Consider the following 18,734-nt stretch of genomic DNA (forward strand, 5'->3'; position numbering starts at 1 on the left):
TCGTTACCTAGCAACCGCCTTCCTACTGTAGGCTTCCTCAAGCCTCCCTCCGTCACTTCCGTTCTCCACAGGAAGTGAGGTCAGCCGGCGGCTTTCCCGGGAGTTCAGCGTTCGCTGCAGGTGAAGTAGTCTTCCTGGACGGGCGCCGGCACCGTCCCCGTCCAGGGCTGGTGCAAAGCCCCGGGGGTCCGGGAACTGGAACACCCGTGGGCCGAGGGCGGCTGGGGAGGAGCCGGTGGCAAAGCTGCTGGGTGTCCGGAGTTCCGAGTGTGCTTGCCCTTCTAGTTGCCCCAGCTCTCGGACATTTCTGCGCTCCACCCCCAACTACCCCGGTCCTGCGTCAGAAAGAAGACCCCTCTTAGAAAACATTCTCCTCGCCGACTCCCGTTCACGCCCAAGCCCCTCAGAGCTCTGCCGAGACCTCCCTGGGATCTTTCAGCGAGTTTTGAGTTCCCGGAGGCCTGGGGTAAATGTTTCCCTGAGTGCTAGCCAAACCGTGGGTAGGGAGATTAGTTCCTGCCAACATGGGGCTAGGTAACTTGAGGCAGTGTGCTTTCGGCCTCCTTGCCTTGAATGTCTCTGGCCGGGTTTCTTGTTGCAAACCAAGGAGTTTGCTTTGCTTTTAGGCGGTGGGAGGCAACACTGCATCGAGGCTGGAAGGGTCCAGAGGATGCTAATTTTGTAGCTCTTTATCCGACCCTCTAGAATTAAATGAGCCATTGTGTCTCAGGTAACTCTTACTTTTAAGCGTTTCATGTGCTTCTTAGCTGCAGCTAAGCTGTAGTTTTGTTGGACAAGGACTGAGTCATGCAGTACTTTGGCGACTTTTATTTATTCATTTATTTATTTTGCACCAAACAGTACTGAACACAGTAAGGTGCAGTCATACTTTAAAATCAGAATAACAGTGAATATGTGTGTGTGTGTGTTTTTAAAAAACATTTTAGCTTAATGTTGAAGGGATCACACCGGGCATGGTGGAATCCCAGCACTTGGGAGGTGGGTCTGAAGTTCAGATGTACTCTTGGCCACACAGAGAGTTCCACGCCAAGCCTGGGGCTACACAAGACCTTATCTCAAAACAAAACACCACCACCACCACCAAATCACAATGTTGAAGGCATGTATATATATATTTTTAAATGTAGTTCAGTTCCTGGAAAGGCTGGCATGAAATAGCACCGTCTTTTTAGATAAAAATAGTAAAAAAAAAAATCTATTTAGATAAACTTTTCTGAATTTGAGACTGCTCCGGGACACACGTTTCTACACTCAGTAGGAAATGGTGCACCTGTCTCTTCTGAAAAGGCCAAATAGTGGTGACTTCATTGCTTTCTTTGTTTCTTTCCTTTTCGCTGTTCATCCTGTCTCTCCCTGTTGCCATCCTTTTAAATAGGTATAGTGTGTTAACGTGCTGACCCAGAGGTGCCGGCCACTATGGGCAATCAGCTCGCCGGCATTGCTCCTTCCCAGATCCTCTCTGTAGAGAGCTACTTCTCCGACATCCATGACTTTGAGTACGACAAGAGCCTAGGAAGCACTCGGTTTTTTAAAGTTGCTCGAGCTAAGCACCGGGAAGGCCTGGTGGTCGTGAAGGTCTTTGCGATTCAGGATCCCACGTTGCCTTTGACCAGTTACAAACAAGAGCTGGAGGAACTGAAAATCAGACTCCATTCCGCACAGAACTGCCTCCCTTTCCAGAAAGCGGCGGAAAAGGCCTCCGAGAAAGCAGCCATGCTGTTCAGGCAGTACGTGAGAGACAACCTCTACGATCGCATAAGCACCCGTCCGTTCTTGAATAACATGGAGAAGCGCTGGATCGCGTTCCAGATCCTGACCGCTGTGGACCAGGCGCACAAATCTGGAGTCCGCCACGGCGACATCAAGACAGAGAATGTGATGGTCACCAGTTGGAACTGGGTTCTTCTAACCGACTTCGCCAGTTTTAAGCCCACTTACCTTCCAGAGGACAACCCAGCAGATTTCAACTATTTCTTTGATACCTCACGGAGGAGGACTTGCTACATTGCTCCTGAACGCTTCGTTGGTGGTATGTTTGCCACAGAGTTAGAATACATGAGAGATCCCTCAACGCCGCTTGTAGACCTAAACAGCAACCAGAGAACACGGGGAGAGTTGAAGCGAGCCATGGACATCTTTTCAGCAGGTATTTGAGTCAGTCAGATTAGCTAAGTTGTAAAACTAACTTTTATTCGCCTGATGTAATGTCGTCCCCGAGGCTTGCTGCCTCCCGTCTGCTGACTTAGGCCTAGTTCTGGAAGCTTCTAGCCTCCATGCAATCTAATCTAGGCCTAGAATGTGTTCAGCCTCTGAGACTTACTGCTTAATACGCTTGCTCTTATCACCGGGGCGTGGTGGCACATGTCTTTAATCTCAGCACTCGGGAGGCAGAAGTAGGTGGATCTCTGTGAGTTTGAGGCCAGCCTGGTCTACAAAAAAGAGAGTCCAGGACAGCCAGGACTGTTACACAGAGAAACCCTATCTCAAAAAACCTAAAAAAATAAAAAAATAAGCTTGCCCTTTTCTTGTTCTTTCTGAGCTCTCGCTGGCCAGTTCAGCTCAGCTGTTCTGGGTCAAACTGATTCAGCTGACTGATTCAGTCTGGCTTCTCTGAGTTTCTCACTGAATGTCTCTGCTTGGCCTCAAACTAACTGTAGCCATCTGTTCTAATCTTCTGTCTTCACCTGTGCCCAGCTTGTTCTTTTTTTCTTCCTCTCTCTATAAAACTGCCTCCTCTCCTCTGCCTTCTCTGTGTTGCTCCCTGAAAAAGCTTCCCTTTTCTCTCTCTCCTCCTGAGAGGTGGGTATATCCTATTCTGTCAAATCTTCTCTGATTCATCACTTTTTCTGCCACTCAGACATCACTTTCAAACATAGGTGCTTCCTTCCACAAACTAGCTTTGCCTTCATTGTTTGTGATTAAAGGCTTGTACCACCACAATAGGGCCTAAGCTTTTTTACCTGATATACCAGGCTGTCCTTGAACTCAGAGATCTGCTTGCCTCTCTCTTCTGGGACTAAAGCCGTGCCTGTATTCTAGCCTGATCTCACAGACCTAGAAGGTCTTTGGATGTGATGTCTTGCCAGAGCAGCCATGTTCTGAATTAAAATTCCTTTACACTAATTTGCGTATTTTAAATGTCAAACATAGAAATGTAGCTTGTGAGTTGCCAGATTTTCAAACTTTCCTTGGTATGCTCTCATATACTGTCTCAGCATGTCCTTATTGGACAGGCTTAAGTGAAAAGAAAATACAGAGTACTTTTTATTCAATTAAACACTTAAAACATATGCTTCACAATGCTGGTAACATAGAAGGATGCTACATATATGTCTGTCTTAAGACAGAAAAAAAGTATGTTTCACCTTGTGTTTGCTATGGTGGTGATAAGCACAGGTGTTACTATAGAAACATAGTTAAATAAGTCACCATGAGAGTGATAGGAAGAGAGTCGGTGCCAGAAAAGGCCTCAAGTAGAGTGGCATTCAAACCGAGGCCCACAGAATGCCAATCAGACCACATCCTAATTGACTGTAGATTTTTGAACCAGGTAACAGGATCACAGAGCACCACAGTGTAGAGCTTGTTTGGTGACTCCTCATCATGTTTTCTGGACAAATAAATGTACATGGCTGCTTTGCTGGTCAGTGCACATACCAGGCGTCCCGTGACCTTCATGGCATAATTGTGGAGTTCTCTGAGTGCCCGGCTGGAAGACCACGCCACAGATGCACGTATGAGTGTTGACAGTGGACTCTGGGGTCACCACCTTGTGATGGCAGAATGACCCTTTCTTTTCTTGCCGCCTTCCTTTGCAGGAGCTATTCTGTCTGGCTTAAGTTAAAAAGGGTCCCCATAAGTTTTTATGGTGTGTGTGTGTGTGTGTTTTTGCTCTCAACACTGGGAATGGAACATGGGCTCTCACATAACATTGTCAGTGCCCAGTGCCTCTTGCAGTCTTTTTTGTTTATTTGGTTTTGGCTTTTAGTTTTCGAGACAGGGTTTCCCTGTGTAGCCTTGGCTATCCTGGACTCTCTTTGTAGACCAGGCTGGCCTCGAACTCACACTGGACTCTCTGTAAACCAGGCTGGCCTCGAACTCACAGAGCTTCTCCCTGAGTGCTAGGCTTGGCTCTTGCAATCTTCAACAGGTAACTAAGAAAATATTTACTGCTTGTTGACAAGGATTTGACGCGGGGTAGGGGTGGGAGAATCTAACTAGCATCTACTAGGGCGAGTATTCTTGTAGAGGGACCAGCAGGTACAAATGCTGTGATGTAATTATTTAAGGGTTTTTATGTAAGATTTGCTCAGTGCATACCCTATGATGATGATTCAATAACATTGCTTTGTTCAAAAAATGGAAATTGCTTTGTGCTTTTGGGAATGTAGGTACTTTAAAAAATTATTGGTTGGCAATCATGTTAGTGCAAAATGGTTGAATTATTTTCCCTTCCTTCTAGTTTACTCCCACATATTTTTTTAGCACTATATGTGTTTGTAATATTTAGCACTACAAGTGAATTTTGTTCACTGGTTGTGTTCTGTCTTCTTTTTAGGAGGGGAACTTGGCTAAGGCGGGATTTTACCACCGTGTGCTAGTAGCACCTATTACAGGCAGCACCTGCTACTTGTTTAGTGATGGACGCATGGCTGGATAGTGCTTAGCAGTTCTTTTTTTTTTTTTTGGTTTGGTTTGGTTTTTCAAGACAGGGTTTCTCTGTGTAGCCCTGGCTGTCCTGGACTCACTTTGTAGACCAGGCTGGCCTCGAACTCACAGTGATCTGCCTGCCTCTGCCTCCCGAGTGCTGGGATTACAGGAGTGCGCCACCACTCTTGGCTAAAGGAGTTTTTTTGTCTTGTTTTGTTTTGTTGTTTGCTTAGCAGTTCTTATGAACTTAATGCTATACTTTTGTCCAAAGGGCTTCTTGTGGCTTTTAAACTCCTTATTTGTGTATATGTTTTTAAGGAAGAGAAGAAGTTAGTGCTTGCCGTTACGCTTGCAGATCAGGCAATTAAGCCTGGCCTGTATATTGCGTTACATACTTAAATTCACTTTATTTTAGGTTTTGCGCATTGAGGATTCTGACTTTTCTGAATTCTAATATGTATGATATGATCTCTTCATCTCATTCTAATGGAACTGTGTCTGATTTTCCAGGTTGTGTGATAGCAGAGCTTTTTACGGAAGGTGTGCCGCTGTTCGATCTCTCTCAACTATTGGCATATAGAAATGGACATTTTTTTCCTGAACAAGTGCTAAATAAAATTGAAGATCGCAGTATCAGAGAATTGGTAACTATGCTACAAATATTTGCCGTGCGGCTTTAGTTGAATATGTCCTAGCTGGCCTGGCGCTCACTCTGTTAGCCCTCTCAGGGCCAGCCTCCTGCCTCGGCCTCCCGAGTGCTGGGATGACAGGCATGACGTCCAGCTCTCCCCCACAACAAATTTGGAATAAAACCTAGTACTGATAAACACACTTTTGATACCTTATTAGAAAGAAATATACTGCGTTTCCCTCTCAGGCATAAAGTACATTTGGCATTAAAAAAAAGAGAAAAAAGGGCAGAAAATGAGTCCATTATGTATTGTTCCATGATAGTCTTAACTGCCTGCTTAGGGCAGATTTGGAAGTCGGCCATGCCTGTGGGGTCCGCAGAGGCTGTCCTGGCGAGAGCTTGCTCGTGAGGGACATCTACAGTGGGGGGCGGGGGGGCACCAGCTTTAGCAGAACACAGTGGCGGGGCGTCTTCCCATGGAGGCAGATGGCCTGTTGTGGAAGGGAGCTGCACAGTCACGTGGTTATGGTAGCACAGGGCTGGGGAAGTGTGTGCGAGGCCATCTGATTGGGTGTCTGCATCGCTGTTTGACTTTCAAAGTAACTGACACTGTGATAATGGCTCTGCGTCCTGTAAGAGGTGGTAGTGTGTTTAGAATACTCTGCAGTGTTCTAAGTGGGGAAATACTTGTGTCTTCTCTTAGCCATGGCAGGTGCTGCTAGGCCTGGTGGTGTAGGTCTTCAGTCCCAGCTACTTAGGAGACTAGGGAAAGGGGACTTGAAATTCCAGGCCTGCCTGAGAGTACAGACTGCTCAAGGCCAGTTTAGTGAACCTAGCAATTCCCTATCTCAAAATAAATGAAGCTTATGAGGTGCTGGGCTGCAGCTGGGGTCGGCAGGGGCCTGGGTGTGTTTGCTGAATGAGGAAGGCAGGAGCAGGGCTGTGTGAGGTAATGCGACTGCTGCTCTAGGGGAAGCCAGCGGAGCTCGCAGTGAGAAGCGCCCCCGCGGCTCCCCCTCAGAGCTGAGACTTGCCTGTCACTTCAGCGGAGTAGCTCCGTGTCTTTGGACCTACATTTACTTGATTTGAAAGTCAATTTGTTTATTAATCTTTAAGGCACTATCTTTAAGGCACTATGCAAATGTAAAAGTAATTCTTAGATCATTTTTCCATATAGTACATTTGATTCCCTAAGTTCAGTGGTAATTTCTAGTTTAGAATCCAAAAAGAAAGCCAAACTTGCAGATACATTTTAATCATCTTTTATGTATTTGGCTAGTGGAAACATTGAACTATCTGTTACATATTGAAAGAGTTCATGTCCTTATATCCGGTATATTATTTCTAATGTTCACATTTTCTCACATTTTAAAATATTTTTACAGTTACATGTGTATGTGTAAACATGTGTATCAGATCCCCTGGAGCTGAAGTTGTAAGTGTAGCGAGCCACTTGCTGTGGGTGCTGGGAGCTGAGCGAGTGCTCTTAGGTGCTGAGCCATCGCTCCACACTAGTATTTTCTACCTGTGAAGGGCTGGGATCTAACACGGACCCCACACGTCTGTCTCAGCACTCTGTCCTTGAGCTACACTTTCAGCCCTTTGATTCTCCTCCCAGCCGAACTACACTTAAAGCACATGCTAATCCTTTGGATTTGTGGTAGAGTAGTTTAAACCAGAACTCTTAATTGTGGCTCTGCAAATGATCTCAGGAGTTCTATAATTTCTTCCAGATTCATGTGTAATTTTGCATGGGCAACTGTGTCTACCTGTTTTTTTTCTGAAGGTTAGTTGTTTTTTAATAACAAATATCAAAAAGGATGTGGCCTCTCATATACCAGGCTATCTGTGCACATTACTGTGTAATGTCCTGTTGCCTTCAAGGATGATAAGAGATGTGATTAATTCTAAAAAGAAAGGGTGGCTGGGCATGGTGGTGCATGCATAGGATCCAGTAGTCAGGAGAGGCAGAGGCGGCCAGCCCAGCCTGTATATTGAGTTCAGGACAGCCAGGGCAACAGGTCCCGACACTCTTTAGTTATTGTTGTTTCTCCTTGTGGTTGTTGTTTGTTTTCAAAGAATGGTTGGACAAAGAATAATTAGAATTACCTCAGAAATCCTTTAAATCTAATGTAATTGTTCTTGTAACTTTCATCTGGTTTATTTTGGTGTGTGTGTGTGTGTGTGTGTGTGTGTGTGTGTGTGTGTGTGTGTGTGTAGACAGGATTTTATGTAGTCCAAGCTGGCCTTGAACTCGTTGCATAGCTCAGGAGGCTGGTCTTGAACTCGGCATGTAGCCCAGGAGGCTGGCCTTGTATGTTACAGTGTGGGTGACCCATCTGGCTTCCATTTCATGTTATAAAATGTACCATTTTCTCCATTCATGTAGGTAACTCAGATGATCCAGTGTGAGCCAGAAAAGCGTTTGGAGGCCGAAGATTACTTGAAGCAGCAGCGTGGCAATGCTTTCCCTGAGATATTTTATACTTTCCTTCAGCCTTACATGGCTCAGTTTGCCAAGGAAACCTTTCTCTCGGCAGATGAGCGGATTTTGGTTATACGGAAAGATTTGGGCAACATTATTCATAACCTCTGTGGACATGATTTGCCAGAAAAAGCAGAAGGGGAGCCCAAGGAAAGCGGGCTGGTTGTCCTGGTGTCCGTCATAACATCCTGCTTGCAGACGCTGAAGTCCTGCGACTCCAAACTGGCCGCCTTGGAGCTCATCCTCCATTTGGCCCCGAGGCTGAGTGTGGAGATCCTTCTGGATCGCATCACTCCCTACTTGTTGCATTTCAGCAATGATTCTGTTCCTAGAGTGAGGGCCGAGGCCCTGAGGACGCTCACCAAAGTCCTTGCCCTTGTCAAAGAGGTCCCTCGGAATGACATCAATATCTATCCAGAGTACATTCTCCCAGGCATAGCCCACCTGGCCCAAGATGACGCTACGATTGTGAGACTGGCCTACGCTGGTAAGAGCTCATTGTCCTAGCCATAGTCCTGCACTTGTTACCAAGTACTGACTCTCATAGCTCTTAATTTGTAGATTTCTTTGGGAATTCCTTGTATGCACTTTGCTCTGGAATTATGAGTATATATAGCTAACTTATTCCTGGGGCTCAACTTTTGTATATTCTTTTGCATTTACACTGATTAGAGTTATCAGTGAAGAAGTGTGCGGTGTGGACTCTTACAGTTTGACCTAAGATAGCAAGCACATTTGTCTGGAAAAGGACTAATGTTTACAGACACCTGCTCCTGATCTGGAGTGTCCCTTATTTCAGGGTAGAATATTCTGCTCCTATTGAAAATAATGGTGGTGCTGATGGAAGGCTGAGTCCCTGTCCCCTTGCTTTAGAGCACAGGATGCGTGCGTCGTGATGAGCCGGGCCTGTCATGAACACCTACTTTTTCTGCTTAGAATTCTCACCCACAAAGCTTAACAGTGAAGATTCATGTTTTTAGCTCCTCAAACTAATTCTGAATGCTTACTTCACCATGGAAAATATCACTGAGACATTTACATAATCCATAATTTATAGCTATGATCTAATGACAAATGGACCTTCTGTTTGGAAAGCTTTATACATAATGTATAGCACACATGTAGTGATGATACTGCCACATTTTTTAAAGCAACTTGCTTATTAGTTTGTGTGTATTTGCTTGTCATTATTAATAGAATACATGAAAACTGGTCTTTGGACACTAAGTCTAGGCACAACCCCAAAGGCTTACCGATTGTTGGGTGGCTTCTTTCCATGGATGTATTGTTCTTGGTCTTTCTTGTTTGTGTATTGTGGAGGCTTAAAGTGAGGCCTAGAAATCTGGGATCTCTTTAAGACACATCTGATTTTATTAGCTGTAACAGCCTGCTTCTAATTCATTTGGGAATCAAGTAAATTAACTAACATACAAGAAACATAGGTTTTAAAAAATAATGAATATCATTCTTACTTCAATGTTGTGACTCTGCTTTTGGTGGAGCGTGTCTTACCTGTTGTCACATGGGTAAAGCACTGATGTGCAGGCGCCATATTAACATATTGGCATTTGGTTACTGATAGCCCTGGCATAAAAGCAACAGCTGCTGTGCATCCAAAACTCTGCCTGACGTCAAGCATCGATCCCTCAAGGGTGCTGCAAGAATTGGTTATGAGGCTTTGCCATTAACTCTTGCAAGCAGCCTTGAGTGAGCTATTCTATTGCCTTCATTTAAAAGGCTGAGAAAGGCTAAGTGACATGGCTGTGACCAGCTGTTTCTGGTCTAGTGTTTAGTTTCTAGAGCTGTGGGACTAGAACTTGGACTTAAAATGGTCTTGCTTTTCTTTGGTTTCTCTGAGAGTCTGTGATACCTCAGGCTCAGAGGCAGCACCTTTCAGTGAGAAATACATGCCTGACTAGAGCCAGGAATGTTTTTGAACTGTGTAGTTAAGTATAATTACATTATTTATAGCAGTAAGTATAAAAGCCTAAACTTTCCCCTTGTTTTCCATTGCATCAAAAGATGCTGGCCTAGATACATGTTGTATAAAGAGAACTTAAAAATGTCTTGTTTTATAGACTTACATGGGGAATTAAATCACCCAGACTTTAAAAGGCCTAGGAAAGAAAGAGCCTTTTCTAATAAAGATGTATGGTCAGCCCCCCATGTCTGTGAGTTCTGTATCTGTGGACTCATCAAACTGAAGATTGAAAATACTTGGGAGGCATCTTCCCTTGAAATGTGTAGGCTTGTTCTCCAAACAGCGCAGCGTGGCAGCTGTTTACACAGCTTTGTACTAGGTGCTGTGGCGTTGTCTGGAGATGGTCGGAAGTGGGTGAGAGATGTGTGTGAAGTGTGCGCGTGCAGTGGCTCTTCTGCAAGGGCATCGGGGGCAGGGGAGGCCGACAGCGTCTCCTGGCCGTGGATGCTGAGGACAGTGCACAGGAACTCAGGAAGGGGAAGTAGTGATTTAGAGTGTGGCTTACTATCAGGTATGACCTGGAAATCTTCCATCTGTTGTTTGTTTGGTGTTGGGGATCAAACCCAAGGCTTTGTGCTACTTGGTAGACATGTAGTCTACTGAACTACACCTAAGCCCCTTGTGTCTTGTGTTAGGGCACTGTGGGATAACATCTTGCATACATAGTTCTTTCTCTCTCTCTCATTCTCTCTCTCTCTCTCTCTCTCTCTCTCTCTCTCTCCCCTCTCCTCACTCTCTCTCTCGCTCCTCTCTCTCCTCCTCTCTCTCTCTCCCTCCGCTCTCTCGTCTCTTCCTCCTCTCCTCTCTCTCTCCTCTCTCTCTCTCTCCACGCTCTCTCTCCACTCTCCTCATCATCTCCCTCACTCTCCCCCTCCTCTCCTCTCTCCATCTCCTCTCTCTCTCTACTCTCCGTCTCTCCTACTCCCTCTCTACCCTCTCCCCTCTCTCTCTCTCTCTCTCTCTCTCTCTCTCTCTCTGTTGTTTGTGTGTGTGCGTGTGCGCGCGAGCGCAGTGCATCTGTGTACACATAAGGCCAGGGGTCAATGTTGGGTATCTTTTTATCTCTCTACTTTAATTTTTGAGATGGTCTCACAGTCAACCCGGAACTCACTAACTTGGCTAGACTGGCTCGCCAGCAAGCCCTAGGGATCCTCTCGTCTCCTGTCTTCCCAACACTGGGGTTATAGGCGTGTGCTGCCACACTCAGCTTTTTGCAAGGTTGCTGGGGGTCTGAACACAAGTCGTCATGCTTGCATGGTAAGCACTACAGACTGAGCCATATTCCTAGCCCAAGTCTCTGTTGTAGTGTTGAACCTGGCCCTGTGGGATACAGTAGGACCCTAAGGCGAAGAGAATTGCTCTATTGATAGGCTCAGCTGCAGTAGGGTGGGTCTGACTGCAGAGACGTTACAAAGTAAGGAAATGGATGAGGCTGTGGATTTGCTCTCCAGCCTTCATTTCTAGTTTAAGGTAGTTACTATATGGTCAGTGCTACTCATTGCTAAGAAAGAAGAGTGCAGTTTTTGGCTATTTAGAGTCACAGGCAAAGCACAGAAGCAGAAGGCAAGAGAAAACAGAAGAAGGAATAAGTAGGAGTAGAAGAATGACAGTGGAGAACAGATATAAATAGCGGCAAATATGATATTAGAAGTTAGAATGGGATACTGAGTGTTGAAGATTGTCAGAGAAAAGACAGTCAGTATACAGCGTGGCCAGCAGTCTCACCCTCTGTCCATGAGAACTTTAGGGTATTACTTGAGCAGCAGTCTAATGCTGGCTGATTCGATTGACTGTATTTTCCAGCGTATAAGACGGCTTTTTTAACCCTGAAAAATCATGCCAGAGTGGGAGGCAGGGGTCGTCTATGTGCCATGTACTTAACACGCAGCTTGTTTCACATGTCCAGCGCATATGGTGGGGGGCAGGTGGTGGGGTTGCTGCGGCTGATTCCCTGCTCTGCGCGAGGAGTATGAGGCAGGGAGGAGCAAGCTGCACACATCTTCCTGTACCTCTAGGAGGAAGACTGTGAGTGTGGATTGGCTCTCCACCAGACCCTGCTCATTTGACTTGGAGGGCTGCGAGTCTTTCGATTGAGTGTGGAGCACGCCTTAAAAGGGCACTGTAGGCTGGCACTGGCTATCTGCTGTCATTTAATAAAGTGCTTGTCTGTGCCCTGCCTGCAAATAGACACATGCCCGAGTCGGCTGCACAGGGCATGCATTGGAAGAATGGTAGTCTTATATGGCAAGTATATTTTAAACCTCTATATTTTAACTGGAAAAGTTGGGAGTTGTCTTATTCCCAGTTGTCTTTTTTTTTTTTTTTTTTTTTTTTTTAAGTTTTTCGAGACAGGGTTTCTCTGTGTAGCTTTGGCTGTCCTGGACTCACTTTGTAGACCAGGCTGGCCTTTGCCTCCCGAGTGCTGGGATTAAAGGTGTGCGCCACCACACCCAGCTTCCAGTTGTCTTATACACTGGTAAATACATTAATGATGACTTTTAAGGTAGTCATGACGCCTCATTTATCTCAGGAAATCAAGACGCAGGCTGTGTTCACAGTTCGCCAGTATTGGAGGTAAACCTTGTATTCTAGATACAATACCTCATGTTAGAGTAGAAATATATATAATGTGTGTGAAGAATAATATTAAATTTGAATTCTATACCAGTGTATCAGAATTTCATTTATTTTGCATCATATACAATATTCTATAACAATGAATTAAAATAACCTTGTGAGTAACAATTAAGGCCTTAAGTTGAAGAGTAGATTCAATGATCTACTTTCTGTCCTATCATCCTTATAATGTCTATGTTCCCCCTTCTTTCTTTTCAACTCCTATCTCTAAACCTAAGAAAGAAAGATAAGGGAAAAGAGAGACATCCTGAGTCCAACCTTGTTTTCTCTCTGGATAAGACCAATAGTAACTTACAACCAATCTCCAATGAAAATAAACATCTATAGCCCAAGAAAGCAACCAAAAACCTACCCAACCCTCCTTAAGGGAGATGGGGCCTCATTCTCTTAAGGCTTCTCTGGCTGATTTAGGATGAATAATACCTTTGTAGGGGCCCAAATAAAACTGGGGAAATGGTTAAACAAGCTAGGAATAGCATTTGTGGTCCAGTTTCTAAATGTTGAAACATTCCAGGCTTAATAAAAGTCCTGTGTGGGACAGTCTGAAATGCTGGACCAATTGGGGTTGGAAGCTTAGGGGATGGACCCTGCTGTCTGAGTCCAGCCTCGTGTGATGTCGTTATTTTGGTGCTAATGTTTCTGTGTTGGTCTACTAACTCTAACTAGTCAGGAAACCTTTAAAGGCTAGTGCTGCGAAAGGGTTAGGTACCGTCTCTCTCTCTTTCGTTAGAACTGGGTACTTCATTTCAGACAGTCTCTGCAAATGCAAACTCTTGTTGTTTAGGGATTATCATAGACTGTGAGATCAGTTACAGAGACTCAGTTAAGGGCTAACATGAAAAATCCTGCTTTTCCTCTAGAATTTATGATTAATGTTTAGATGTATAAAGACTTGGGGATTCTGGGCCCAGTGGTGACCAGTAGTCACCAGCACTCTGGGGGTAGAAGCAGGAGGCTCTCGTTTGAGGCCACTGGGGTGCAGAGGACCCTGTCTCCAAAGCTAAAGGACTTGGGAGGAAAGTTAGAAGCAACATGAAAACTTGAGGTTGTGGCTGTAGCTTCTCTGCTGGTGTCTTACAGAGAACATAGCTCTGCTGGCCGAAACAGCTCTGCGGTTCCTCGAACTAGTGCAGCTAAAAACTCTGAACATGGAGAACGACCCAGAGAGTGAAGAGGTAGACGAAGCCACACATCCGAACGGAGACTACGACACAGGTGCTGTGGTTCCCCCTGAGAATTCCCACCGTTTACAGCAAATCGCCAATGTTAAGTTGAAAAGGCTGTCACGCTTGTTAAGTGAAGGAGCAATGAGTATTGGGGTAGGAGGGGCCCCGGCACTACCCTTCCTGTCCTCACACTGTAAATTAGAAACGATCCAGCCACTTGTCCCTGTGGATTCCACACTTGCTTTAGCCAGAGCCGTGTGAGCAGTAAAGCTAGCTGAAATGTGTGGTTCTCATTAAAAAATGGAAACATCATTACTAAAGAACCTAAGCCTCTTCTTCTTGCCTGAGTAGTGTTGCGTTTCCTTAGTTATGAGCTATTTGCAAATAGTAGTTACGATCTCTGGTTTACATGTTAAAGTCCCCCCTTTCTATACAGAAACAGCTGTGATTACACTCACTGAGCCTGGGGGGGCTTAGCATTCTTTGTATCTAAAAAATCATTTAATAGGTTTTTAGCTGAAGACTCAGAAGTAGAACTAAATGTGCTCTGTGCTGGTTTAAGTTGAGAACTACTAAAAAAAAAATCTAGTTTATACATCTGTGTGCTGTGGACAATTGTAAAGGAAGTGGGACTGTTTTCAGATGGTGACTTTATCTGTCACAGCTTCCGCAGAGCTGAAGTTTTCTTCAGTGTGAACATGCACTTTAGTGCCCCCCCCCCCCCCCCCGCCCAGATGGCCAGCTTTTCCTGGGTAGCATGGGGCAGAGTGGCTCAGCTTTGGCCCCTTTAATTCAGCTGAGAGGTGATAAAGCATGACTCTGCTGCAGGCAGCTAGGGAGCTCTGTGCTAGGGAGCAATAGGAAAGTGGCAACTGTGGTCAGTGCTGCCAGACATGGACTTTAGCCAGGGAAAGGCAGACACGTGAGGATGAGTAGGAGGTACAGTCAGAGAGGACGACTGCTCAGACCATATAAAGGACTTATTTTATAGTCTATGGGTCTCTATATAGTCAGCTTGCCCTAAAATGCTTTCCAAGAGTTACTTGCTGACCAGTCTGGTACTTTGATGGCCTCACGTAAGTTGGTCTCTGGGGGAGGTAATGAGCTCCTTTCTGGTGCTTCCTCCTGCGTTTCTTCTTGAGCTCATAAACACATGTTTTGTCACATGGAAGCTGCTATCACAGCATTACTATTAGGATGCTTGTTAGTGTCCCACCTGCAGGCCTTTGAACAGTGGAAAAGCTTAGCAAATGTAGCCTTTGTGTCGAAGTTTCTGTGATCACGCTATGACTGCTAAGTAAGAAAGGAGACAGGTCTGGGTATGAGGGGGCCATACCTGTACTTTCATCTCTCTGGAGGTCAAATAGGAGAATTGTGAGTTCAAGGCCGGAGTGGGCCGGACAACCAATTCCAAGACAACACGAGCTACATAGTGAGATTGTGTCTTCATCAAAATGACAAAACATAAAGCGCTTGGTCTACATGTGTGTTGGTCCTTCTTTTTGTTTTTTAGAGCTCCAAGCCTTACATGAAATGGTGCAGCAAAAAGTTGTCACACTGTTAAGCGACCCGGAAAATATTGTGAAGCAAACCTTAATGGAGAATGGAATCACACGTTTGTGTGTCTTCTTCGGACGTCAGAAAGCCAATGATGTTTTGTTGTCCCATATGATCACATTCCTGAACGATAAGAATGATTGGCACCTGCGTGGAGCTTTCTTTGATAGTATTGTTGGTATGTTTGTGGGTTGTTTTTTTCTAATTATTTAACTTTATTTTATGTGCCTTGGTGTGAGAGTGTCAGAACCCTTGGAACTGGAGTTACACACAGTTGTGAGCTGCCATGTGGTTGCTGGGAACTGAACCCAGGTCCTTTGGAAGAACAGCCAGTACTCTTAACCACAGAGCCCTCTCTCCAGCCCTTTAAATTCGTCTTTAAGATTATAAAATTGCCCTCTCAGGCCCTTCCATTGGCTCTAAAGGTAGATAATTATACTATCAAGTTTTGTTTGATGAATGAGGTCTTACTATTCTGTTTGTCTACATGTTCTTTTATAATACAACTGATCAAGAAGCAGTTGAATTAATCTGTGCTGCAGTAATATGAAGAAGTAGCACGTGGTCATTAAGAACAGTGACCTGGGAAAGTACATGAAGTCTGCAGAAGTGATTGAGGGATTTTCACGTCTGCCTAGTTGAGAGCCCAGTGGTGTGATGGGGCAGGAACAGAAATTCATCCGTTTAATGCGGAGACTGCAGTGTACTGGTTACACGATGCCTGTCTTCTGGTTTATATTTTCCATAATTAATCAAATTTTCTACAGCAGACAATATATTTTTCTTTTTATGTCTTTTCTTTTAATTGGTTCTTTGTGAACTTCATATCATGCACCCTAATCCCACTCATCTCCCCGTCCCCTCACACCTGCCCTCCACCCTTGCAATCCCCACCCCAAAACACACACAGAGGAAAAAGAATCTCACTGTGGAAGCTGTAATTTTGTCACATTGTGCACACAGTACACCCTTTTGTCCACACTTCTTTGCTTGCAAATATTCATTGCTATGACTTACTGGTCTAGTATGAGGCCTCTGGCTTCTGCTGCTCCATCAATACTGGAACTCCTCTCAGATGTCCTGTTGTTGCCCTGTGCCATGGGGATTCTGTAGGTTTGGATCTGTAGGACCTCTTCACGCAGTTCAGCCGTTCATTGTTGTGGGCCAATTTAAACCTGGATCTGGGCCTGAGAGGTGTCTGAGCTGGTCAGCCCACCACTTCTCCCACTCTTACGTCCTCACGGCTGGCTCACTGGCAACCCATGAAATGGGGCTAGATCTGTTCTGATACCCTGGAAAGGTTCAGGGACCACTCTTCTGAGTGTTGCACCCAGTGAGGGGTATGGCCAGTTCTCCCGTTCTCATAAACTCAGGGCCAGCTCTCCGGTCTGCTCTGGGTGGCAGGGGAGGAGGGGGTCTCTCCCTTGTCTGTGTCATCACACAGCAGACAACAGACAGGCGCAGCTCTCCCACACTCAACACCCTCGGGGTGGTAACCCCTGCCACCAGGTCTGCTCTACAGTGCTGCCCAGGTGAGGTGCAGGGCCCACTCTCCCGAGTGTTGCAGCTGCTGAGGAGCAAGGCCAGCTCTCCTGCTCTCATGACCCCAGGGATAGGCCTTTCACCTGTCTCAGGTGGTGAGGAGCAAGTCGGGAGGAGGACCCAAGTGCTGAGGTCACTGGTTAACTTTAATTTTAAATAATGTTATGTAGGGAGTCTTCCATATTTATTAGATATTCAGGTATCTAATATTTAATAATCTAAGGATTATTAGATATTTAAGTATGGTCATGCACTCCCTGGTGATAGGCTTTGTTCTGAGGAATGGCACTACATTGTGGGCACTGTCATTCAGATGAGTGAATTCTATACCTGTCATATTGCAGCTTACTGTCCGCCTCATTAATATTACATGACTTATTAGTTTCTGTAGCAAGAAGTATAAAATTTTACAAAGAAAGTTTGAATTATGCTTGAACTACACAGAGAGACTCTTATATAGTTAGCTTTCTGTTTCTGTGACTGAGACCATGACCAAAAGCACCTTGAGCATATGAGAGAGAGAGAGAGAGAGAGAGAGAGAGAGAGAGAGAGAGAGAGAGAGAGAGAGAGAACATGCGTGTGATAGAGAAAGCGCTTATTTCATTGTACAGCTGACAGTCTGCCACTGAAGGAAGTCAGGTCTGAACACAAGGCAGGAAACTAGACATGAGAACTGAAGCAGAGGCCATGGAAGAATCCTACCTACCTTGCTCCCATGCTTTGCTCAGCTTGCGCTTTCTTATATAACCTAGGATTGCCTGCCCAGGTGTGACACTGCCCACAGTGGCCTAGCATGCCCACATCAGTCATTAAAGAAGACAATGACCCACACACTTGCCTGTAATCTGATGGGAGGCAGTTCATCACTTGAGCTTCCTTCTAACTAAATGATACTGTCTTTTGTCAAGTTGACTAAAAGGTAATGAACACAGACTTTGTTGTATATATATATATTTTTTTTTTTCCAGTTTGTTTTGATTACTGAGTTAAAGAATATCAACATAGCTTTCGCAGGAAGTACTCTAGTTACTACCCAGCCAATAAAGTATTCTTTCTTTAAACAAATGAACATGTTTTAAAAATGAACATGTTATAAAAATCATTGACATTTTTATGTTATTTTTGACTCTAGCAACTTTAAGTGCTACACACCCCACTCACTCCCAGCCAGTAATAGGCTTTAGCTAGTATTTTCTGGTTAAAAGGGTAAAGTAACAGATCTTCGTGTTTTTGCTGGCTAGTCAAGCTACAGAACCTTTTGCTGATGTTTATGTGTTTATACTTTTTACATATTTATTATTATTTTGGTTCTTTTTCTTGCATGACGTTATATTTATGCTTGTTGGTTTTTTTGGAACTTATATAGCCACTTTAAGGGCAAGTCCTTTTTCTGTTTTGATTTTTTTAAATGCATTTAAAAATCAATGTTGTTGTTTTATTCCCACTCCCCTCAAGACAGAGTTTCTCTGTGTAGCCTTGGCTGTCCTAGACTTGGTTTGTAGACAAGAGATCCTCCTGCCTCTGCCTCCCAAGTGCCAGGATTAAAAGCATATGCCACCATACCCAGTTGTGTTTTAGTTTTTGAAGCAAGTCTTATTGTGAAGTTCAACCTCATCCCAAATCTTGGGATGCTGTTCATGTGTGTGCCACCACACACAGCTCAGGATGAAGTCTTGGCTGATGTGCAGTCATATCTGATTTCCCCTGTTTTTACAGTGCTGATCACTTCCTAGTGTCGTTCAGTTTTTAGAAGTTCATTTTAATATATTATTACTGACCTGCTTTTTATTTGTAGTGTAAGGAGATTAACACCCTTCCCTCTATACCTTTGTACCCTCCCTTTGCTCAGTTGAATTGTTAATAATTTCACTGCCAGAGTAAACATTTACTTTGTGTTCTATAATTAAAATGAAGTATTTTCAAATAGACTCACTCTAAAGAACCAGAGTAACATTTACATTTACATCATAACAAACGTGCTCCCGGGCTTGTTTGGTCTTTCCCTGCACTTGAGTGTGTGGATGGCGGCTGAGGCTGCTTTCTATCTCCCAGTGACTAGATCAT

At 44.7% G+C, this 18,734-nt stretch overlaps 1 protein-coding gene across 1 annotated transcript in view; it reads left to right on the forward strand.

The window, feature by feature from the left end:
- Positions 1–217: 217 nt before the first annotated feature.
- Positions 218–18,734, forward strand: part of Pik3r4 (phosphoinositide-3-kinase regulatory subunit 4) — a 49,456-nt gene continuing 30,939 nt past the window's right edge. Inside the window, exons 1-6 of the mRNA XM_051140044.1 lie at positions 218–466; positions 1,397–2,167; positions 5,182–5,315; positions 7,692–8,274; positions 13,486–13,620; positions 15,085–15,306. Of these exons, the coding sequence (XP_050996001.1) occupies positions 1,438–2,167; positions 5,182–5,315; positions 7,692–8,274; positions 13,486–13,620; positions 15,085–15,306 (1,804 nt within the window). The 5' untranslated portion in view covers positions 218–466; positions 1,397–1,437. The remainder of the gene's footprint in view (positions 467–1,396; positions 2,168–5,181; positions 5,316–7,691; positions 8,275–13,485; positions 13,621–15,084; positions 15,307–18,734) is intronic.

Source organism: Acomys russatus, chromosome 32 (genome assembly GCF_903995435.1).
Source record: "Acomys russatus chromosome 32, mAcoRus1.1, whole genome shotgun sequence".
Classification (NCBI taxonomy): domain Eukaryota; kingdom Metazoa; phylum Chordata; class Mammalia; order Rodentia; family Muridae; genus Acomys; species Acomys russatus.